We start from the raw sequence: 25026 nt of genomic DNA, 5'->3' as shown, positions 1-25026 counted from the left end.
CTGGCTGGCAGAAGGAATAGAGAATCTGACCTTGAGAACGCACACATCCCTGTTATCATTCTCTCTCTCTAGGCATTCTTGCTGCATATCACATACAGAAAGGAAAGAAACTGATGACCTGGTGACTGAAGTGGCCAAGATTATACCTTGGAAGAAACTTGGAACAGCATAGCCACATGCATGGAGAAAGCTCTTCATCCTGCATGCAGCCACTTGTCACACACCACCAAACTGCTGCCGCGGTTTGGATGTCCTGATGCTGGTTTAACCTCTTGGAGCTGGAGGCTGCTACACACCCGTTTCCTCAAGGTGTGGAGCTGCAATCGCTGCAGTCTGACAGCTTCATCCTGGGGGAGCTGCTGCATTCCCCCTGCGGCCCACTCGCCGCAGGCAGACCAGGAGGTGGAGCCTGCTGCTCACCGAGGGAGCCCCGACAGGGATTCCTTCCACCGCGCTTTGCCGGTTAAGGCTAACTACGAGAAGCCTTGTTCCCCGTTGCGCTTTTTAAGCAGTGACGCACTGACTGGTCCCGGTCCTGGCATAACTGGCATTTTACTGGCTTGAATTTTCCCTGCTCGCCTACAGAGGCTGATCCTGAAGGAATATTAGCTCCATGTATCGCACAGTCGTGAAAACCCCGAGGAGAAACGGGGATGAAGCTACACCATCACCTGAAAAGACTTGCTACTAAGGAGAACAAATCACACAATTCCTTCACAAGTGGAAGACTTAATGTACATTATTCTTCCCTACTTCTGTTAATATTACTGAAGACAGATTTGTATGAAAAGCATTACATGAAGCTTTTAGGATGACTTCACAGTCCTGGTGTCTAGTTCAAGGCATATTCTTCAAATCCTCCTAAAGGAATATAAAGACAACTCTCCCCAATTACAGAAAGCATTATAGGATTTCTTTTCCAGAACCATTTATTTACTTCTTAAATATTATTCTTTCCTTATAAAGCAGCTCTTCAAGTCATGTTCCTTTTTACCACAGTCTTTGGCATCTTCCTCCTAGAACCTTCTTGGACAGTGGTATAAAGTGTAAATTTTAATTCTTTTTTTACAGAAAAATAAGTATTTAAACCACAAATTAATTCCCCAAAATATTAAATAACATACCAAAAACTTTATCAAATCTGTTACATACACTAATGGGACAAAACCTGGTTGTGTATGTGCATAATAATTATATATACATTTTCACCTTAGTTAAATTAGTGCTTCAAAGTTACCAAGGAAGCTATACAAAAAAATCCAAATGCACCACTGCAGCACTACTGGAATTTGTCATACCATGTGGAGAACTGAACAATGTATACAACACACTGCCTTTAAAAACCTCTGCCTGGATAGGCAGGTGACTCATCCTTACATTTCTGAACAGTTTGCAAAAGACAGGATTTTATACAATTACACAGTCACTTTCCAGATTTCATGGAATTAAGAATTGAATGATGATGATAATTATCCCCTATATGAAAACGCATCTACTAGTAAAAACAATGGCATCATGCACGTCAGAAACTCAAATGCAGTATGAAAATCCAACAGCAAAATGTCACATCCTTTCAGGTGCACTGGACATGTCACTTATTCCAAAGCAGCATTACTGCAGTGAGCAAGCTCTAAAATAAGACTTACTCTTCTTATTTTTTGTCTATGTAGTGGGATACGTAGATAGAATGTGCTCAACCAGTAAGCAAGGAGTCCTTGTGTCTTGTGTTCAATGCTTCACACGAGGAGATTCCATCCAGGTTCCCTTTTTCCACAGAGAGATTAAGAAATTTTACAGCTGTTTCTTGTACAGTGTTTTGGTGGGCTCTGTGGTGGACGGATGATTTTAGCTTTCTTTAAGCTGTTCCTTTTACTGATGTTGCTGGATGTGAGGGAGTATGAGCGTCCATGCATCATCCTGGCATTAAGGCCGTTTGCCATGGAGAAAGATTTGAGATGGCTTCTTAAGGCAACGGGGAGAGGGAGCTTGTCAACAAGATGCACAGGGGTACAGGAAACTACGGCACGGCAACAAAGGTCTTGCAGGCTCAGTACTTGAAAACAGACATAAAACTTGTGTTATAATAGCATGCTTTTGTCAGCCATGAGGTAGTAGCACAGCCAGCACTCTGCATGCACTCTGTACTTCCAGGATGAATTCTCATCTCTCCTCCCACACCCTTTCCCACATATACGTTATCCAAAATACCTCCTGCTTCAGTTTCCTACTTACGTCTTAATACTGAGCTGACTGAACATGTCAGTTCTAGGAACAATACGTTATTCCCTACTAAGGGAGAGCAGGGTGCGCCTGCAGATATATATTTTCTGTTTAGTACAGGATTCCCAATTCTTCTTTCATGTTTCTGCATCTGGGTTAAAAGTTTCTGAAAATTCTTCCATATTAATGCACCATAAACCTTAGCTTGGACTAAATGTATGCATTTTTGGTGTACGTGGCTTACCCTTGTTTGGCCTCCAGAGCCTGTCCATTCCATGTCTCATCAGCACTGTTCTTGCTAGCTCAGTAAAGGACTCTGTAATATTGAAATTACAAAGTGGACTGACTTCAAAAAAAGTCATGCCCAGCCTCTCAGCATAGGCTTGTGCTTGTTCAGTGGACACCTGGCGTTTGAAGGCTAAGTGAAGGCGATTTCCAACCAGGATTTTTGGTACACCAGGAGCATGCTGAGCAAAGAGAAGCAAGAAAAAAATTAACGCTTTGGCTTCCATTTCCAGCTTCAATCAAAACAAGCAAAAGCTTTGTCAAGATTAAATACTAAGGTCTAGTCTAAGACCTACAGAACTGGTCTTAGATCTCTAGAGGTCCTTTCCAGCTTATTCTATTATTCTCTGATCTAAAAACATCCCTTCCTTGGAGAAGACAGGCTGGCACAGATGATATGGCAAATCTATAGCAAGAGTGGGACTACAATATGAATTCTTTGCCCTCCATATGCTTTCCATCAACACCTTTAAAGGAATCAGTCTAGCTGTTATGTTTCCAACTTTTCAGAATTATAAACATAGAATTGTAAACTTGGCATCCTGGATAGCTCTGTAGTAAGCACTGCCTGCAAATGCCAGTAAAAACAGTAGAAAATATCATAAGCAGTCTTAGCCATCTGTACCTTACCTCATCTATTTCTTTTATCCATCGATCGATTCCACCAAATGACCAACGATTTGTAATATCATACACTAGTATAACTCCCTGTATTAAAAAGAGTGAGTTAAAAAATGTAAGTTTAACGGAGGCACAACACAGATAAACACATATCTGTAAATTCTGCAGTTCTGAAATAATGTTGTAAGATGCTGCTCAACTTTTCAGTGGAGCAGAACCTCAGCATCCTGTGAAACCAAGCCCCATCTCTGTGTAGATTACACATCAGCCAAGGGGCAAAAAACCCTGACTTAGTTGTAGGGGCTAATGTAATGGTAAATATTTGTTTGTATAGTGGACAAGTTTGGTGGATCACACACACACATCACAAGTCATAGCAAAAATGTACTTTTGGTCACATTCAGTAACTTCAAGATTCAATGCTCTGTGCAATTCTGGAACGTAAGATGCAACTCAGCAGAACCACTACGTGTCATGAACTATTGCAATACTTTAAACTCTGATGCTGTGGGCACTTTTAGTGTGTTCTTCCTTTTTTCTTCTTTTTTTTTTAAGTAATTTCCTTACAAATCATTACATTTCATCATATTTTAGACTATGTTTGTCTTTTTCACATTACTCTTGCCAGTCTTATGGTATGTTTCTCTTACTTGGCACACAGTTTTAAACAGTAGTATTAGCATAACTTTCACATGATCCAAGTACAATATGTGCTTAAGTTATTGAGGTAACCAACAAGAAGGCATAAGAATATGTATTACTGTATTTTAGTGATTCAACTTCAATCTTATGTATTTGCCCTCCCCAAACTAAAGTTCCATGCATTATTATTCCCCATGTTCCATGTTATCTTCAGAGTATTACTGTACCTGCATGCAATCTACAACTGAGTTACAGAAGCCATCAGGATGGTTCACCAGCTCTTTCATTCACCCAACAACCATTACTCAACACTGAGAAAGGTGTGTTTTGCTTACCTGAGCACCTCGTGAGTAAGACCGAAATATGGTGCAGAATCTCCCTTGCCCTGATGTATCCCTAAATAAGATAAATTAGATATATGTTTAAAAGAAGAGGTGGCCTCCTGTGTTAAGAGTCAGCTACAGTAACTCATCTGTACCAGTCACTGTCAGCTCTTCTTCCATGAGTCAGGCAGCAGCAGTCACTCATGCACAAAGAGCTCCTCTCCCTCTCAGCAGTTTTTACCCACTGGCATTCTGCCCTTTCCTCTACATTTCTCAGATTTCCCAACATAAGAGGACAAGAACTTCAAACTTTACTCTTGTGATTGCCCTTGGAACACAAAGGCTGTTACACTAGTGTTCATATGCCACTACAGTTTGCATTTAGTTCAGCTAGATGAAGGATTCGGTTTTCACAGAAAAGTGGGAGGAAACAATACTTATCACCAAGGAAACTAATGGAAAACCCAGTAAATTCTTGGTTACAGCAGCAATTGTTCATCACGAGTCTGGTATGATGAAGGTATCCCTACAGAGTCATAGACAGCACAGGGTTTTAAAAGAGCATGCACACACACACACACAAAATAATCTCTGCAGAAAGTGTTTGGAAGCAAAATCAAGTTTATAATGAAGACCATGGTAAGAAGCAAAATTCCATAGACTTTTCGCGATAGATTACAGATCTTCAAATGCAGGACCCAAATTTCTGTATATGGTCAACGGCAGAAACATTTGCAATCTGTTATTTTAAGGAGCTCAAAGAACATCCTTGCCCTTCAGAAAAAGAATAAAACCATCTCCTTCCTGGCTGCTTCTCAGCAAAAAAAGCACACAAAGCTTATCTAAACTATATAAAGTGGAATACAGAAGAGGTGAACAAAATATCAAGTAATGGAGATAGCATATGGCAAAGTAGTATTATCCATTACTGCATTTAACACTTGAAACATTACTTTGAAAATCATAAAGGCAGAAACAACCAATGAAAGATAAATAAACAATAGCTTAGTTTTGACACACAGGTGTTTAACTGCAATAACTAAAACCAAAAATAAACACCAGAATTAAATTTAAGATAGAAATGGCCCGGGATTATATCTTTCTAGGAGGAAAAGGATATAGTCCTCATGATTCATTTTTACCTCCAGTTCTCTATCTGAACACTGCTTGTTCCTGGAACCTGTCTCTCTGATTTATCTAGATTATGGTTCCTCAAAAACCACGCTCCATCTCCTTCTCCTGCACTGACCTTCCTTCTCCCTCTGTTATGCCATGAATTTAAGGGAAGAGGAAAACGATGTATATTTAAGAGGCAGTAACATTGCTGCATATTTCAAGTTGTATCACTCACTATTTTTCACTGAACCAGAAGATGCCATCTTCAAAAGACCTGACACAAAAGCACCCTGCCACACCAAACGTTTGACCCTACAGGAAAGACACTTGCTGTAAAAGAACATTATTCGTTATCAACATGTTTTGTAAGGATTCAATCACATCAGACTGCATATCAATTCCACTAGGAGCAATAATGCTGCTTTTTATTGATACTGAATGTATTTTAATAATGCTATGGTTATTTAGTTGACTGTTACTACTAGTAGTTTGAGCAGAGGCATGCTGCTGTACAACACTGTGTGCTGAGGTACTGTCATGGTTCTTATTACCAGAGTGTTTTATAATCTCTGAAGGCACTTTGAATCTATCTTGAAGGCACTTGTTATATTTTGTGCCTTTCTTCTGCATGCGTTACACGTCTCTCAAGCAGAGAAATTGTAGGGTCCTGCTTTTCACATGAAATAGAGGCAAAATGGAGGTCAAGACAAAGCATGACTTACTCAAAGGGCTACCTGCCTGGCTTATTCTTCCATGGTTGACTCTTTCTGAAGCATAAAGGAGAACTCCTGCCTTGAAGAGTTGCATTTTTGTGTCTTTGGACTGTAAATTCTGAGGGAAGGTGGCGCACACACTTACCAGAGCTGCAGCTTGATTCGTCGGCCATCTAGAAGTATTGTTGTAGTCTTATAGTCTATACCTGTGGGGAAGACAGTCATGCAACTCTTAGAGCAGCTTGCAGGTGTACAGTGTACACACAGTTACAGATTTCAAAGCAGCTGACCTTAAAAAAAAGGGATTTGTCATTAGTACCCTGCAAAGTGCATATGGATAAGAACAATTTGTTCACATACGGTTACAAAGACCTTTCATATTACTTAATCTTGGTCAATTCAGAGCGGATGTCTCAGGCTCCCTTCGGGTTGATTAAATGGTCTGGTTTATTCATTATCATGACAATACAGATGCTTAAAGAGTTTTCCTTCTTCAACAAAAGAAGGCAGAACTAGGATTTTTTGCCTTTTCTCTCATACATCACAGACTAAATGCTGTTCTCTTCCTCTGTTCCCTAGCTTTACTGCTTCTATTATTTCTTCATTCCTTATCATCTCTGACTCATCGACAGCTCTAGTATCAGATACACGTGTCCCCCTCTTATATAAAGCAGCAGATGGTGCAAGAATTGGCTTATCTTTTGTCTTCCAGCCTCTTCCAACTGATAACAGCCCTCTTTGCCCAGACCCCTTACACAGTCAGCGTCCACCAGAATGCAGGCAGGCCCCATTCATTCCTTCCCATAGCATGGCCAGGCCTTGTGATCGAGCTACAATATCTGCTTTATATGAGCTGAAGAAGCACTGCAGTGTTTAAGGGAAGTATGTATTGTAGGTATACTTAGATGTGTATACACATGCACACGTATAACTTAGCTCACATCTTTACTGCACCTTTTGTAGTTTTTGCAAACAGCTTTCCATGCTACATAATATATTTCCTACTGCTAAGCTGACCTGCCCCAGGGAGCAATTCAACTGTGTAATAATAAGCTCAAGTCTAGCATCAGTGTTTTCTTGGTCAAAACGGGTGGGTTAGTTTCAATTAGGTTCAGTAAAACCCAAAACTGGCAGCAGTTGTGTAGCTGCAGCTGACCCCTGGAAATGTCCACCATGAAGTTAGGGTCATTGGCTTATGGCTGCTGTGCTTCAGTACTGCACCCACAAACTGTATAATTATAAACATTAAAAGAAAGAAAGGCTTTTCTTTTGTTCACTGTTATTTTAAAAGTGTGCATTCAGTAGTGACACCGTGCAGCCAAGCAACACTATTTCACTGGTAAATGTGTTTTTCTCATGTTTTCTTTGCTGTGTCATAGTCAACTTCTTGAACTGAACCTTTAGTCACAGAGTCCTCCAAATAAAGTGTAAAAAGCATGCAAACTACCTCTGAAAAACGTTCTGAAATGTAATGAGTCTTGTACCTTGAAAGAGAGAGACGTTCTGTTTTCTGAGCATAAGCAAAACAAGGGAGTAAGAAAAACACATTGACATGGAAAACGAAGTGCACGCAGAAGAGGGCCCTAATTGCTACTTCAGATTTCGGCACATCTTTACCAGAGGAAGAGGGATGACAGTGCTGATGATGCTCCTGTAAGCATCATTTAATTCAGGCTCTTATCTTGGAAAGACACACAGACAAAACCCTTACCCCAGGGTACTACCACCAGTTTTGGAAGACTTATTTTAATTTATCATCCAAAGTGTGCCAGTTCTCCATCAGTCTTAGGAAATAGTCAAATCTACAAACCACAAATTAAAATAAGTATTAACAACAATCAAAAAACCCCAGACACACACACAACACAACCACCCAAACCTATAGACGAAGTCCTAGGACACTGAGCAGATGATATTGAAACTGGTTTTGTGTTGAAAGAACAAGTTCCATCATTTCAGAAATTCTTGGAAACATAAATCATGCAGAACAAACCCTGCCTAACATCACATAACTCATTCTCCCATCCTGTGCTACCACTGCTATTTCCCATAGGGTGAAATACCTCCACTAGCTTATCTAGAGTTCATGAAGAGGCATAGACCATGTTTAGCAAACACTGACACATCCCACACAGCAAATGGACATCCATCATCCTGTTAAAAGACATACCAAGCATAGAAAATTAGCATTGCATAGCTAGAGGATACACAGCTGAATAAACCTGCTACTGTGCTTTGCACCACAGACCATAAACTACTGCAAATTTAGCTACACATATAATGCAAAATACTACTTTTTCTTTTATATGACATGCACAAGATAATCTGACAAATACACTACTACCAGCTGCTGTTTATGAAAGCATCTTATGGGTTTCTCAAAAGAATTTTGAAGAGATGGATTCAGAAACTTCCTTATTCTTCAGCTGCCATGCAGATAGAAGCAGTTGATAAGATAACCTGAACACCTCTGCAGTTAGCATTTGCTATGATTAAGGATCAAAACAAAAAGCCTTTTGCCATGAATCATCAGGAACAGCATGAAACTGTAACAATGAGACCAACAGATGTGAATTGTGCTGCTGTAGAAATCAAATGTCCTTCCAGAACATTATTCACTCATTTAGTAAGACAGAATAGCTTTGTTTGGATACGCAACTAAAATGTATCGCTATACAAGAAAGAGAAGAAAAAGATTGCTAAATACATAAAAATTCAACTTTGAAGTGAAACAGAAAAACCTCCCAGTGCTTGGTACTTTCACTTGGATGCTTTTAAGTAACAATTATTTACCTAAAGCCACAAATTGAAATGAAAGAACCTGGAACAAGTCACTATCCTTGCTGAAGGGTTCGGATTGCTTGAATCTAATTGATTTGTAATAGATTTTGTCCTTCTCAAACACAAAAGTAACAGGTAGAAAACAGAAAGAAATATTACTGAACCCAGGAATGTAGCAAGATTCCCAAAAAAGCATTCGGCTGTTTGGTAACAATTGCAGTAAACGGGATGCCATCCTCTCTGCATCGATGCTGTGCAGCCATTACCACACTATCCCTTACGCCTCACTGACCACTCTGCAGCCATGTAACAGTGGTGATTTTAAGGCTTCCCATGAATTTCTGTTTCTCTTACAGCAGTGTATCGAAGTTTCTGAGTTTTCTGATGGGTCTCTCTAGGGCAGAATCCTTCAGTCATTTAAGTCACTTGTTTTGTGTTCCACCAAAGGCAACACTATTTACACCAAAAATCTTTTCTCTTCAGTTTAATAATTCAGTGATCTACAGTGTGACTAACAGACAGGTGTTTAGCTTTGCAGCAGTGAAAACACACTGACTCACTTAAACCAAATCTGAAGCACTGGACTGCAGACCTAACACCGGTCATACCTTGGTCATACGACATAGAATAAAATCCTCGTATCTTTTTCACAGGAATTGGATGCTAGCCCAATATTTTAATGATTTGGAGGTTGTTCTGCATTTGTTTTGGGTGTGTATTTCAACTTCAGTAAGTTATAGCAGAGGGGAGAAAGAAAAACAGAGCGAAAATAACCAAGAATGTTAAAACCAGATTCTTCAGTGCTGTGCTTTACCAACTCGGCACTGAAAGATTTTATTCAGTGGCACATTTGTCTTAGAAATGCTCCAAAACCCAACCCTTTTTATACCTGAGAAAGTACAGAATACACAACTTCATTTTTGAACCTGGGGTATTTATTTTAGCTCATAAATACCACAAGAACTGGTTTCATTGGTTTTATTTATTCTTCTTGATGTGTCCTTTCTTTACATTTTAAGGCACGTTGCTCCTTATAGGTAATTGATGCTAGATTAGCAGCTTTCAGATTTAATGAAAACAGAATCCAACTACTTCAAAATAAACACTAATAGTACATTCTAGCTCCCTACCTCCATAGCCTGACTGCTTTCCAGACATTTCAAGGCTAAAGCCTTCTCCAGCAATCATTCACTCCACCAATTTGCCCATATTAACAATTCAGTAATACTTTTCTCAGACACATACTTAATGTCTCCTTCCCGCTGTCTGTTTCTATGCCAATAATTAAGTGTCTAAAAATAAATATATACATATTCAGTGGGATTCTGGGCCTGTATTCAACAAAGTCCACTAAAAACATCCTTCAGGTTCAAAGGCTCTTGACTACACTTTGAAAAAGCAGTTTTCAGTTTCAGAGAGTGCTTAAAACCATTTTCTCATATGCTTGATGAGAACTCAATGGTCTCATCACTTCCCACTTTAAGCTTTTTCAGCTATCTAGCTTTTAATACAGACATTGAAATCAGGGCTTAGAACTGTTTGTAAATGTTTCCAGAATATTTGACAAGTGACACAACTTGCAGCTCCATTCATTTATTGTTCACAGCAAATGAACCCAAGGCATGCTTTTGATTCAAATTCAACTAAGCTTCGAAAACTAAGCCCTGTGTTTTCAACATCATGCTGCAAAGATGCAACCTCTTGGCAATAAAACTGGACTATACCTTTTCATATATAAGCATGAAGGTCAGGTTATGTGACAGTCATATTTGCCTTCTGGTTGCTGTTTCAGAATAATCATCACTCTCCAAATTGCAGTCTTTTCCATCACACTCAATTACTGCAATAAAAGCCATCCGTTTCTAAAGCACAGACTATTCAGATTGAAATAAACACTAAAATTTTAGATCTAGACTGTATTCTTCACCTCATTAATCAAGCCATAAGCCACAATGACAAAGTCTCACAGATAATTCACTTCGTTGAATGCTGTGACAATTTTCCTGCTTTAAGCTATCTGTATCAGAAAGTCCAGCTTTATAGGAAGCTTTGGTTCTGGTCATAGACACATGCCAGTATCACAATCTATCTTTCAGTACAGCTGTTTTCCTTTAAATGGTCAAAGGAATTAAGTTTACAAGAAATCCATCCTTAAAAAAACCCCAGAAGTGCTCTTTAACAATTAAACAGAAGCTTTTCATAGGTACAAAATGTAGGGCACCCAGTTAAAACCTGAAGGCCTTGGAGCACTTCTGGTTGGCTCTGTTCCAGCCTGTTGTCCTTTGAACCAAAGCAACTGGTATAGGATTAAGGACTTTGACACAACCTTATGGCATACCTCTAACTCTAACCTAAAAACCGTATTTAACAACTGCAACTCCAAACGTATAAGCCCCCCCCAAATTAATTAGTCAGGCTGCTGATTTACAGAACAGTAACTGAATAAGTTCCTGTTTGTGCTCTTACTATGGGCATTAGTAAGTAAATAAGCCAGTACTTTGCATATTACATTCACACCCTCCCCCAAAAGAACATGCAAACAATTTGTGAAGTACATGGTGTTTTAAATCATGCCTTAGCTTGCAGTATTTCTGCTAAGTGGCTAAATAAAAACTAAACCTTCAAGGCAGATGACTGTTTGCAAAGAAGAGAAAGCTATCTGACACCAGCTAATAATCAACTTTTAACCAGAACTAGTGAACCATCCATTTCCATTCAAATTAAGAAGAAAGGAAACAAAGATCCTGAGATCATATTGATTCTCCTCTGTCTTAGCATTTACTTGTCAACAATGAAACAGCCTCTTTACAATGTAAGGCTTTAGAAAGAGAACTGCTCCCACCCCTAGGTCAGGGAGAAGCAGGAACACTTGAATTCATCATTTCCTTTCTTCCTCTCCAGAAGAAAAGGTTATCGGAGGCATACGGTAAGCTCGTCAACTCCAATGTTCACTACAAGTTGCAGCTAACATCCTCAGATGAAAGCTGCTATATATGAACATGTTATTGTTTATAAATAGTAGCACTGCAGGAAAAGGCAATGTTATTATCAGTGTTACGCACAGAAGTTCTTCCTTTATTTCAGTATATTTTATCAATAAATTTGAAATAAACTGAGAGTAGATCAATGTGCAAGTCTCAGCAATGAGGTGGGTTCTTTTTCCTCAATCCTTTCTTCCACAGATGGGAAATAAAGTGAAACAAAGAACCCTGGGTGCTCAGCGACTATAAAACACCTATGGTGCCTTACACACCTAGAAGCTCCTGCATCCAGATCCAACTGCTCACGCACAACACTGCAACTCATGCTTCTGACTAGAAAATTCACAATAAAAGACAAGATCCCCCAGACTCCTCACAGCTCTGGAGAAGGATTGAGGTAGGATTGTTGTTGGCCGGTAGCAATTATTTGTAAAGGGGTTTTTATAGGTATTTAAAGCCAGGAACATCAGATTATGATTTAAGAGTGAATGTGGATCACTCAGTTCCCTGCACTGGGAAAGGAACATACTCTTGGCAGAAGACAACATCAGCTTTACAATTTCCCTGCTTGTCTCTCCAAATTCTTTGCACCAGAACTCAACGTAAGAAATGTAACATCAGAGTTTCCAGTTTATAGTCACTTTTATAAAACAGCAACAGTATTTGAAACCAGCTCTTTTCTACTTAAGATCTGCATTTTCTAAAAAGAATTGCCCTCAACTTTTAGGCCACTTAATATCAAAGTAAAGATAACCATAACCTAGGACCAGTGAATTTGATTTAGAAATTAACCTCTATTATAATAGTGGAGGGAAAAAAGAGTATATTCTTCTCTCATACCATCTTCTCACTGCTTCTGTACATCAATTCCTATAGATAAGAGCTGGACTGGAAGAGTTCCTTTGCATGCATCAGGCATGTTTTTAACAAGCATCCTATCTTCTTTAAAACCCTGTGTTAGATTATTTTCAGGGCTATCAGCTCTCAAGGGCAGCCTCTCATTCCCATTCCCACTTCTGCACTCCTTGCAATTAAATAAAGCTTCCAACATGATTCTTTGTTTCATCTTCTTTGAGATATACATGTATCACAAGCTATAGCGGGGATGTGATGCTCTGGGTATCCATGTGTAAGAGGAAGCTTGGCCACCTTAAGATAACTGACCCCCAAAATGTGGAATAAGTTTTATATAACAGTTGATTGTCCGTAATTTTCAATGCTTGTGGTTCTATTATACCATTCTATCTTTGTGGTATAATAATTCTTTCTCAAAGGGTCAAATCATCCTGGTGCATGAGGAAGAGACGAGAAGGCAGGTTATGTATCTTAAAATCCTACACACTGAGTAAAAATAGGACACAGCCTCGTAGAACTTGCACTTACTTACGTCTTAAACAATAGGCTTGAAATATGGCCAGAATCTGGGAGAACAGCGTCAAACCTACCATAAAATATTAAAAACAGATGCAGTATTTCACATTTTACAACATTTTCCAAAAGAGAACAATGACCTTTTATGTCTTGACACTTCATTAGCAGAAAACCAGTTCAAAAATACTTGGCATGAGAAGAATCACCAGAACTTCCAGCCACTGATACTCTCAGCTATAGGCCTAAAGGCTCACTGAGAGCAGTTGCAAACCTCTCCAAAACTTCCCTGGCCTTTGAGTCAAGTCTCCAATGAATGGTCCTAAAGAGTTAAACCATCACTTTCAGTCAAGTGTATAAATATCACATAACAATTAGAAAAATCACAATTGTTTCATAAGCATATTCCTGTATATTACAAAATTGTAAGAAAATCTTATGATAAATGGTAAGATATAACCAAGGCTTACAGAAAACAGTCAAAAAAGCCTACTTCAGGGTGCTCTCGATACTCCCAGAAGTCGTAGCAGTATTTGTCACCAATCATATTGCTTTAAAGACGCCAGAGAGCAAAATTCATATCATTATTATGAAATTACTATGGCTTAAAAGCTAACATCCAGAAAAACATGCAGTCATCATTCCCAAAGCACAGACACTTGAAGAGCTTTCAAACTAACCTCCAAACCAATCAATGGAAGACCAAGTGCACTTCTTAAATTTGGAATTCCAAGTGAAACTTATACTGCAGTAAAAATGGGCTTTCTAGGTAACGTTTACCATTAACTCAAGGAATTCCCAAGCCATGAGTTATCTTCAGGATGTATACTTCTATAAGAAAAATTAAGGAAATGGTCTGACTTGGATCATGCTTCCACTTCTCCTCAGCTATTCCGGCAGAAGAGCTGCCACAGTTATAACTTTATAATTCCAGGATCAAAAAAATCCACACAAAATGCTAGCAAGCAATGTTTGTTAGGATTTAAAGGAGAAAGTCTATGTATTACTGACACAATGCTCTTGTTCCATTCATCGAGTTGGTTTCAGTTTTCCAAGAAAATAAAATGAACTGATTTCAGGTGACTAGGATCAAAGGAAATTTCAGGTTGGAGCAGTCTCAGAGGTCATCTAGATCAACCTCCTGTTCTAAAGAGGATCAGATAGGAAGTCTGGGGACAACACAACCTCCCTGGGTAACCTGTTCCACAGCTCAACTGTCTGGATGGGAAAGAAGCTTTTCCTCTTACCCATTCCAAACCTCTCTTGGTTCAACTTAAATCTGTTGTCTCCTACCCTCCCACCATGTAAAGGAACCTCATTGTTCCTCTTGATGACCTTCTCATGGGTACCAGGAAGCTGCTTTTAAGTTACTCACCCAAAGGTCTCTCTTCTCTAGAGAGGTGACTCATTAGTCTGTGGCCAAGCTTCATTTAAACTGTTAGAATTCCAGACTTTCCTTCACTTAAAAACTACACTTACAGTACTTTTCATGTAGTCTTCTGCATTGAACTGTCTTGCAGATGTTGAAAACAAATACAGTGTGGATTGATAAGTGAGTCTGTCCATAAAACCATAGCTTTCAAACAATATGGGATTAAACTCCTGTTTGCAGACAAAACCCAGAATTTATATGGAAAAATTACTACACCAGATGTATTCTTGGGCTCTGTAATCTTCTTGCTCCAAGACTAACATCATTCTAAAAGGAATTCTGTTTCTTGTCTGAACTGGAACAGAAAAATTTAAACTTCACAGGTTATGAACTTGTTTAAAATTCCATTTATCATGCTTCTATTTGATAAAGTCTGTGTTCAAGTTAGACCCCAATCCACTAATTCTGAAGTGGCTTGAAAGGTCAAGGTTATGCTTTTAAACAAACTTCACTTGGTGTGTTTGCTGAAGCAAACAGAAGGATTAGAAGCACAGAGTCCTGACTGACTGAGATCATGCACTGTGTACAGGAATTGCTAAAAGAGTTAGAAATGAGATGTATGTATCCAGATATCGTGTTAAAAACTCTGCACCACAAGACATTCTGTACACTGAGTCAATGATTCCATTGAATGCATCAGCTACATAAGCCTCTTTTCCTTAGTCTGGGCTTCAGAGAGTATTATAAAGGCTGCCAGACCTGCTGGGTCTCTTCTGGGTTTTCCAGCTGGCAGGTTCATATTTCATGCACTTAAATATTCCATTTTAAGGCACTGCATAAAGTCAACTTGCAAACAAAGTATAAGGGCATGGGAGATACATTAACACATCGTGGTTCCTAAAAAATTGAAGGAATTGATAATTTTGATTTGAAACCTATGACTAAGATACCTTAACCCCTTTTTTTCTTTCTTTTCATTAAACTGTTTAAGTAGTTTCTTTTTCTTCCAAACATCTGTAATGGCTCCTTCTCTATGAAAATGGCAAATAAAACATTCAATCCTCAAATACACTTATGACTGCTTCTTCAATATATTGTTTTAGAGTACATAAGCATTCTTTACAATTTCAGCTTTTCTGATGTAGGGTTACAAGGAACCACGTACTGGTAAGGTCAGGATAGGGCTGTTTGCATGAAGTTGTGGCCCAAAGGAAAGATGAGAGCAACAGCAGGAGCCTAACAGTGAGGTACTAACTGCAGGATATGCTCAACATACCTGATGTAAAACCAGAGGGAAATCAAGAGGTACAATCTGAATCATGAGTCTGGAACACACCACACAGTAAACAAATTATAGTTATTAAATACAAGTGATTGGACTGCATTAGGAAGTGTGAAAGCTCAGCTACAATTCATCTGGTACAAATATGTTACTCATGGACCACAGCTTACTTCTAAATGGTGTCATATATTCAGTCTCCTCTACATTTTCATCTGCATACACACAGGATGCTGGCCATATATTAACTGGAACTTTTTAATGAATAGGTTATCTTCTTTTGATCCAAGACTGAAAGCATTTTCACAAAACATTTCTCCAGAGTTTCGTGCATTAAAGCACACTTCAATGATATGCACTATTCTAACAAAACCAATTAAACCAGGCATTTACAGCATTGGGAGTTTATGTTCTATGAGCATGAAACTGGGATCCAAAAATAATTTATTGGGGGAAACTCTAAATAGTTTGATTTTTCACCAGTCAACGTCTTATTTTAAAGCTGCATCTTTTGGAGGGCTCTTGTATGTCTACACTAATCGGTATTGAGTGTTTCTAAGGAAGTCCTGGAATCCCACTTACTCCAGCATAAGAGAAAAGCACAGCAAAATGGTTTCTTTGTATAAATTAGGAAGAAGCCACAGAAAGTTGCAACTATAACTCTTAATTAAAAAAGAGCCCACAGTTTACGCATTTTCACAAGTAAAGTAGCTGCAAACAACTGTAAGTCTCTAAACACTGGATTAGGAAGGTGGGCAGGCACATGAGAGAAGCAGATCTCAGAAAGCAGACAGGTTTGCATGTTCTTCCTAAATAGCATCTCTCTTACCATTTTTAAGAGAGTGCTAGGCTAAATGAGCTCAAGATGACACTTCTCATGTTCTTAACTTAGAAGCCAGTTACTTTTTAAAACACATACAAATCTCCATTCCAGAAATTCTCATCATAGTTACTCCACCTCTGCATATCAAACTACAGGTTTCTACTTGAAATCCAACATTGCACAAATAAGCTTCATGTCCATGGTAACCCTGGAGTAACAGCCGTGGCTTTTCTAGCTTCCTTGTACCTGCCAGCTATTGCTTCATCATTTCCATCTTCTGACACCACTTGCTGATTTCACACAGTGCTGTCAGATCAGCACCCTTCAGTGGCAAATCCCACAGCACAAATTAAAATAGCAAAGCTGTTTTATTGGGTTTCAGCTTTGCACAGGACTACATCTCATGAACAATAAATAGCTCTTCCTGCTTCTGACAACAAGCATGGTCCCAAAATACTTCATCCTCACTCTTTACATGCCTATAAAACCATAAAAAGGTCACTGACTTGACAGTAAATGTGTATAAGGGTGTCTTCACTGCTTGGTCCTACTTGTCCTTCGCCCAGCTGGAGAAGAATTACTTTTCTGTCCTAGAGAGGATTCTCACCCTGCCTTGAGCACAGTTCAGAGGTTCAACTGGTCTGAACACTATATGAACCAGAATATATTCCACTTCTGTAGAGATTTATATTTTTTAGGGTTGAAAAACCCCAGGCCTCCTGTAAGGAATCATCGATCAGATCCGGTAGGTTTCAGCTGAGCACAGCATGTACGTTATTCTTACCAATACTCAGATAGAGTAACATATCAAACATGAATGTAATTATACCAAAAGCAGGTATGCAGTCCATTAAAGCCTTAATGAACAACAGTTCAACACACTTTGTCACGTAGCACAGCTCATTATTGATGATAACTTTCTCTTTTCCACTTATCCCACCCAACTGAAAGAGGATTACAACAAACTCCTGTAAATGTGTGAGTGAGGTTAATTTCTGGACCTTTACATCCCCTCCATTCCTGGGCAGAAATGATAGTCTAACTTCATGGTAATTAGCTTTCTAACTTCCCACAGATTGAAGTGACAATTTAGATACATAAACAGCTGTTGCGAACACCAGTATTTTTGCGGACTTTGCCCTGAATAGGCACTAAATTACAGTTAATACTGATAGATGATTTTATCTTACCTTTCTGAAAGGCTGGATGTTAAATATACAGTATATGTTGATAAAACTGTGTTTGATCCATAACAGCTTCACTCACTTACAAACTTGCAGCTCTAATTCAAGTATTTGACTACTTACCTTGCCCAGTTCATACTTCCATATTACAACATTTCAAGACATAAAAGAAAGAAACAAACAATGATTTGCACAATGTATTCCACAATATTAACAGATTTAGATGTGGATAAAAAGGAACAGCAAGTTCAAACCAAACACGTTTGGTGTATTACATTTGAGAAGTTCCTTAAATAAAACCAGCAAGACAAACACTAACCCATGTCAAGTATTAATTGTAAATATTGCATTAGTTTCCTACTTTCAGTCTCATATTGAACAAAATCCAGAAGAGCTGAATAAAATGGGGTACTAATACAATTTTTAAAGTTAGCTGATTTGTATTCTTAATCCCATTTTCCATTCTTGTTTAGCTCCCAGAACAAAAACAAATTTACAGCAATATGTAACTGTAATTTAAGCATCATATTGGATAAAACGTAATCCTGGCACAGGCAACCACAATTTTGGTTAGGCCAAAGCAGCTTAAGAGGACTCAATTATCTTTAAGTCTGACCACTTTTCAAAACAGCCTGCATTCTGTCTTTCATGTTGCACACCTGTCTGGGAGCCTCAGGGTCATTTCGGTTTTAGAGCCACTTTCCCACTCTCTCATATTTATGAGAAAAAGGGGAGAGAGGGGGAAAACACCAGTAGCCCAAGAGAAACTGAGACATGAGACACAGTGCTGCTGAATGAATGTGCATGATGAAGATGAAGAAGGAAGTTATTGCTGTGGTCTTTTTTGCCACAACCACTTGAAGCATTACTTGTAGCAACAGCAGATACTAAATTCTAACAAGTGTGTGCAGGTCAGTTGTTAGGCAGGTATCTGAAAAACAGTTGCATGATGTTAAACTTGCAAGGCTGCTTCATTCTGAAACTGTACAGTAACATGCTTGACCCGAATGTAGGTGTTTTCTTTGCTTGGTCTTTTGTTGTTGAACAGGCCTTGCTAAGAAACATAAAGACAAGTTATTAGATAAGAACAAGGAACACAAAAACCTGGTTTGAATACGTGCATGTCCACACAGCTTTGCTTTTTTTCCCTTCAATATGGTTGGGTGAGGAGAGAGGTAGGAAGGGAAATAATTTAAGGCTATTGTATTAAATAGGTTTCAAAACCTCACTGTACGATGACCCAGCTTCTGACCTTCATGAAATAGTAATTCACTAACACTTTTTGTCCATGAGATAGATGACACTTGAGGTGCAATATTACAACAAAGAAATATTAATAATATACAAAACCAAAGAAAAAGGGCCAAGTAGAAGAAAGTGTGCAATAAAGAAAAAGTAATTTATTAAAGGTTTGAAAAACACATAAAGGACAAAACACTGCCAAGCAGGCCTGGGACTTCTGCTGCCCCATTAATCACACAAGGTGAATGAATATTCATTGTTTCGACAGCTGTGCAGGATCAGCTAACAAATACAAACCCCAACACTGACTGATGGATCTGACCATCACAAGAAATAGTACCATACACATTACCACATTGTTTATGAAGAATATGGGAAACCAGGTAAACAAGGGGTCACTCGGGTATGCTGCCATGTATCAGGGAAGAAAATATGATCTGGTCTCGTGAGGGAGGCAGTTCTTAGCATGACAAAGTTCCAAACGAGGAACTTAGCATGACAAGACTCCAAACTTGAGATTTGGATGCATCCGTCATAAATACAGCAAAAATAAAGGGAATCAGGTAAAACCAGGATCCACATTTTCTGCTAACATACACTTCTCTTAACTGACTGCCTATTAAGAATTGCTCCTCCACAGTGTTATCACTTGGAAGAGACAAAATGCAGTTCTAGGTGGTAGAAAAGGGGGAAATTATTTCCATTTTTCTCTTTTAAACACAGTGAAAAGGGAAGGGCAAGTACAGAGTGGGTAGCAATTTCTGTTTACTGAACTTTCTTCACATGCAATATATAATACAATTTAAAATGACTGTGGTCTTTCAGCAGTAAGCACAGCTCTTGTAAGACAATACATTAAAGGGGCAGTCATAACTAACATATTTAGAGTAGGATCTATTACTGCTCTACAGACTCATCCCAAAATAGTTTAGATGCCCTATTTGAAGCAACTATTTCTTTCCATCCATGCCACAGAAGCCTACAGTAATAAGGTAAGACGCAAGGTGTCTTCTAGGCACTTGAACTTCGTGTATGAAATCAAACCTCACCTGCTTTCCCTGTACAAGAATGCAGTTTAAATCCCTTCAAACTGAGATCAATGGGTGTACAACAGAACTCAAGGAGGGAGAACACTTTATGCCTATTCACATTTTAGGAAAAGATACTTCCTGAAAGCTAAGAGTGACCAATTTTTGCTCTCCTTGTGCTGTGAATTAAAGTCTATTTATAGGCAAGCATAATTAACCTCTAAAGGTGTTTATTTACCCTTAGACAGTGGTGCTCAGCAACTTTAAATAACTCTTCCACTGCAGAAATCCTAAGAGAACGGACTGAAGAGTGTCCCTAAAAGCTGGTGCTATGTGCAAAGAAATACAGAAATTTCATGATGTTGCCACAGTTTCTGTTGCAATCATGTCGTGCTTAGGAAAACGCAATGACTTCAAAACAAGTCAGTGATAAGCAATCCATCCTATTCATTCTTATACTGCTGGGAAAACAAAACAATTTTATTTCCCCTTCCTTTCAGCCAGCTAACATTTTCAAAACCACAGTTTTCTGAAGACAAAACAGACTTTACATCAAATCTTTGTGGTAGGACTTCTACCACTATTACTTCTGTATTTGGTCTTGTTGGGGGTGAGAGGAGGAAACTTTGGTCAACTCATAAATCTAGGTCCTTTAATTTCTCATGGTAACAATATTTCTGTTCATTTCCTTATTTAGTTAGGGCCCATTCCCTTCTATTCACACCAGCTTTAAACCAAAGAATGGCTTTCATCTGTGTAGTAAGTTATCAGGGAAGAGTCACAATGAACTCTTAAGTTTGTCTGCTGGGATGCAACCAGCTTACAACTATCCCCATCTAAATACTCCCCATGTATAAGGATAACCTGGCCCTCCCAAAGCTCTGTCTGAGGTTGGGCCATCCAAGCTCCCAACCTGTGTTCTAACCACTTAGTGATCAAGACAATTACTTACTAACACCCACAACTATTAAACACCAGGATCTTTTCAAGCATTCAGACAAAATGACCAGCACTCCAGTGAAGTTCTCAATCTAAGGACAGACAATATTCATGGGAAGACAAACAACTGTCATATGAACTCAAGAGGATATGAAAACGTTGCTAGGTGAGAAAGGATGAGAGACAGTTTGTCAGTTTAAACCTGATGTTCCTGCAAGAAAAGGAGCAGGAGTACATAGGTTTGAACAATCCTTCCTTTCAGTCCCAGTATTAAGCAATCACACTGCAAGCAGATGTTAGCACGAAAGCAAAACCAGAATCCAGCTGAACAAAAATCTGTTAGTGCCAAACATCAAAATATTTGTCTACCTAGTGACAGCACAGCTAAGGTTTTATTTTGTAGTCTAGAAGCAATGATTGCTTCTGAATTTATTCTGATGAGAAATCAGCAATGCTTAAAAGCAAAGTTTCTGCAGCTGTCTATAAACTCATTTTTGTACAGTTTTTCTTACCATGTTAGAGACCAAGCATGTCCAACCTATTGTCATTTCAGTTTTGAGCAAGATGTGAGAGAACTTTACAGGCAGGTTACCCAGACAACTAGCTTACCTGTCCACCTCCAGGATAAAACTGCTTTCTAAATTATCTCTAAGAATCATGTTCACCAATGCATCTTCCATGCAACCCTTACTTTGTTATGTTAATAAAGCCTCTTTTCCTGTGGGCATTAAGAAAAAAAAAAATCAGAGACCAAGAGATTTTACTCCTTGACAGCAGAACTATGCCAAATGCTTTCAAACCACGGCTTTTGGACCAGTGGCAGCTTGCATAGACTTGGCGGATTACACACTGCTGGCTTTCCTTCCCATCTCCAGGCTTCATATCATTCTTGTGTACTGACAAAAAATAGTAAGACGTAAGGCTGCCATATATCCCTGGGAATGAGAAAGATGGCAGATTCGTTTTTGAATAGTTAAGAAATTGCCTGTGAAAAATTAGTTTGTGACTTACACAATTCAAGGTTGAGCCCATAGAGTTTTGATGAGGCAGTTACAGAGCTGCACATAAATCCTTCAGGAATCTGACAGCTTAAAAAAAGCCACCAAACCCCCCCATATATCAAACCATACAAAACACACCCCTACACCATTCTAGTCAACTCCAGGTTCTATTTTACCTTTCCTGTTGCAATAAACATCAAATTCTGTTTCACCTGCATTTGCAAATTCAAACAACTGCCCAAATTCCAAAGCTTCATCACATGAACTTGTTTGTTCTCATCTTCAAGGCCCTTCAGTGCTCCTCCTCTCTCCTTAATTGCTCTTGTCTTTTACCACATCATCTCTTTCCTCTCCTATTGTAGTCTCAAAGCTATTTCCTTTCACCAAGCTACACAACAAAGTTTGTCATTTCAAAGCTTATACACGTGGCACATTTTGACACAATCTGTCATACCACTGGACTTTCTCTTTCCAATTCAGAGACCTCGCTGGCATTACGGACATGGTAGATCCCAGCTAAGGACTTGAAAATGGTGAAAAAGACAGTGTTTATCAAGCTTTTTAATCAAGTTAAATTAGAAAATGAGTCATAATACCAACAGGATGTTTAGCTCCATCCCTCTCCCTGCATCTCTATTTTCATAGCCCTCAAGCCTGCAGAGATTCCTCACAGCTGCATCCTACGCAGCCACACTCAAAAGCAGTAGGAAAGGCTGAGGGGATAGAGGAAGAGAGGGATATTGGATACAGACCACCAAATACACAGGGCAGCTTACAAGCAGTTTGATGCATTCAAGAATATTATAAATGGAAGAGTGAGAAAATATATTTATGAATTTTCAGAGTTAAAATCCTTCCTTCAGTGAGATCAGGCAGTACACTGTGACTGGGTAAGCACCCAGCTCAGCGTGTATAAAAATTCTGAATTATGACACTAGTTGCATAAAACTAAAAATCAGATGATGTTCTGTCCACATTTTACTACCATGCCATCTGTTATATCCACCCGCCCCTTGTAACTCATACGCTCATCTTCTAGGGGCTAAGAACTTCTTCCAGCCTCTGTAAAAATGAACATTGCACAACAGAGTTTGTGAGGTCCTGAATTCCTACATCTGCTTAACCTCGTATAGTTCAGATTGATAAATACCCTGGTGAAGTGACAACAATTCATGAAACAGCACATAAGACAGCCCTGTATGTAGATGTTTTGAAGTTAATAGTAGTAAGGAAGAATTTCCAAGCTGCATGTAAAGTACTTGCAAAATAATTCAAAAAGAGTATTTGTATTTCTTGGCTGTCAAGAAAAGTATTCACAGAGTTACAGCTTTAGCAACACAAATATTTTTTTAAGCGCAAAACACAAGCATCACATGGTTTACATGCACAAGTCTGAAGTAAGACTGATGAACTCAGGAGCTGGTTGAACATTCTCTCTCAGTTACATCAAAATGCATTGGAGACTAAAGTGCTCCTTCAGCATAAGAATGTATAAACTGGATGGTGTGTACAGAACAGAGCCAGACTAGGCACGCTCTCCACAAGCTTTGGAGAAGCTCCAAAAGCCCCTTTTCTTCAACCACCTGAACAGCATAAGCAGTAAATACACTGCAACACCCCACGGAGCAATTTAGCAAACTATCAAGCAAACATCATAAAATGTACACTAATGCCTTCAAGGTACAGTCTGACTCATAAGCAGTGGTACAGAGAAGACTCCTCCCTCCCTCCAGGTCTTCCCTGTGAATCAGTACTAGGAGCTCAACATAACAACAGATCCTAAGTCAGTGTAAAGCCTTCCAGTGAATTAACTAGTCACAGACTGGCAGTAAATTAAAGCAACGGGTAATTTGACAAGATAATTTGCTTTTTAATATGCCACATGATAGATTTGCATGCGGGGAAAAAAAAACCAAAGTGAAACCAGAGTATGTTCTATACAAACAAGATTGGGGGAGTGAAAAGAGGAGAACAGGAAGGAAAGAAAGGAGAAATCCCCTTTTCCCCAAGCCAGTAGCTTAGTTTTAAGTCAGTCTGCAACGTTCTCAACTCCCTATTCTGCAGACAGAATCTATCTGGCATGGATGAGGCTCTTCAGTTCTGCCCTTTAAAAAGCTTAAGTGAAAGAACATACTACAAACATGAACCTTGATCTTAAAGGGCTACTCCTCTGATATTGAGAACATGATGAACATGACAGTGAAAAAAATAAAGAGGGGAACAAAATAAATCTCCTTTTCTGCTCTTTCACTGACAGCAGTTTCATAGCAGATACATTTGCTAGAAAAACATTTATATTAGTATTTCCCTTTACTCACTGATGACAACAAAAACCGAAGTGCTTAGGAAGATAAATCCAATCACCTTGATCAATACATTCTGTTTATTAAGATATTTCTCTTAAACTTGAGCTCCAAGCTTTGCAGATGAAATCACCTGCCTGAGATTTTAAACCCTGACATTCCACCTCCTTTCTGACAACTACGTACAGCAAGACAGAATCATAGACTGGTTTGGATTGGAAGGGACCTGAATCTAGTTTCAACCCCCTGCCACAGGCAGAGACACCTTCCACTAGAGCAGGTTGCTCCAAGCCTTGTCCAGCCTGGCCTTGAACACTGCCAGGCATGGAGCAGCCACAGCTTCTTTGGGGAACCTGTGTCAGCGCCTCAGCACCCTCATAGTAAAGAATTTCTTCCTAAAATCTCATCTCAATCTCCCCTCTGTCAGTTTAAAGCCGTTCCTCCTTGTCCTGTCACTACTTGTTCTTGTCAAAAATCCCTCTTCAGCTTTCTTGACGGCCCCTTTGGGTACCGGAAGGCTCCATCATTCAGCCTGTCTTTGCCTGTACCGTTTTTCTCCTTTGGTGCTGAGAGCTCAGGGTCCCGAGAGCCACGCTCCGCCCGTGCCTATGCGGAGGGAGCAGCGGGACGTCCCGGGGGCGCAGCTTACCCAGGTTGTACCCGTAGGGCGACTCGGTGGCTCCGTCCTGCAGGCTGGCCAGGATCTCTCCCTTCCCCACGTCGCTGTCTCCCACCAGCAGGAATTTCAGCAGGAAATCGTAGGCTCTCGCCGGGCTCCCCGCGTAGCTCATCCTCCCCGCCGTTC

General features: G+C 39.3%; 1 protein-coding gene across 1 annotated transcript; it reads right to left on the bottom strand.

Moving 5' to 3' along the window:
• Nucleotides 1-1781: 1781 nt before the first annotated feature.
• RAB40B (RAB40B, member RAS oncogene family) lies at nucleotides 1782-25012 on the bottom strand (the record flags this gene model as incomplete). The annotated part of the gene is made up of 6 exons (XM_080629392.1): nucleotides 1782-2053; nucleotides 2465-2687; nucleotides 3136-3213; nucleotides 4104-4164; nucleotides 6066-6126; nucleotides 24871-25012. 6 exons carry the CDS (start codon nucleotides 25010-25012, stop codon nucleotides 1782-1784), a joined length of 837 nt encoding a protein of 278 aa, XP_080485518.1.
• Nucleotides 25013-25026: the final 14 nt, after the last annotated feature.

Source organism: Psittacula echo (assembly GCF_963264785.1).
Source record: "Psittacula echo genome assembly, chromosome: 14".
Lineage (NCBI taxonomy): Eukaryota > Metazoa > Chordata > Aves > Psittaciformes > Psittacidae > Psittacula > Psittacula echo.
This window is presented reverse-complemented; position numbering and strand designations above follow the sequence as displayed.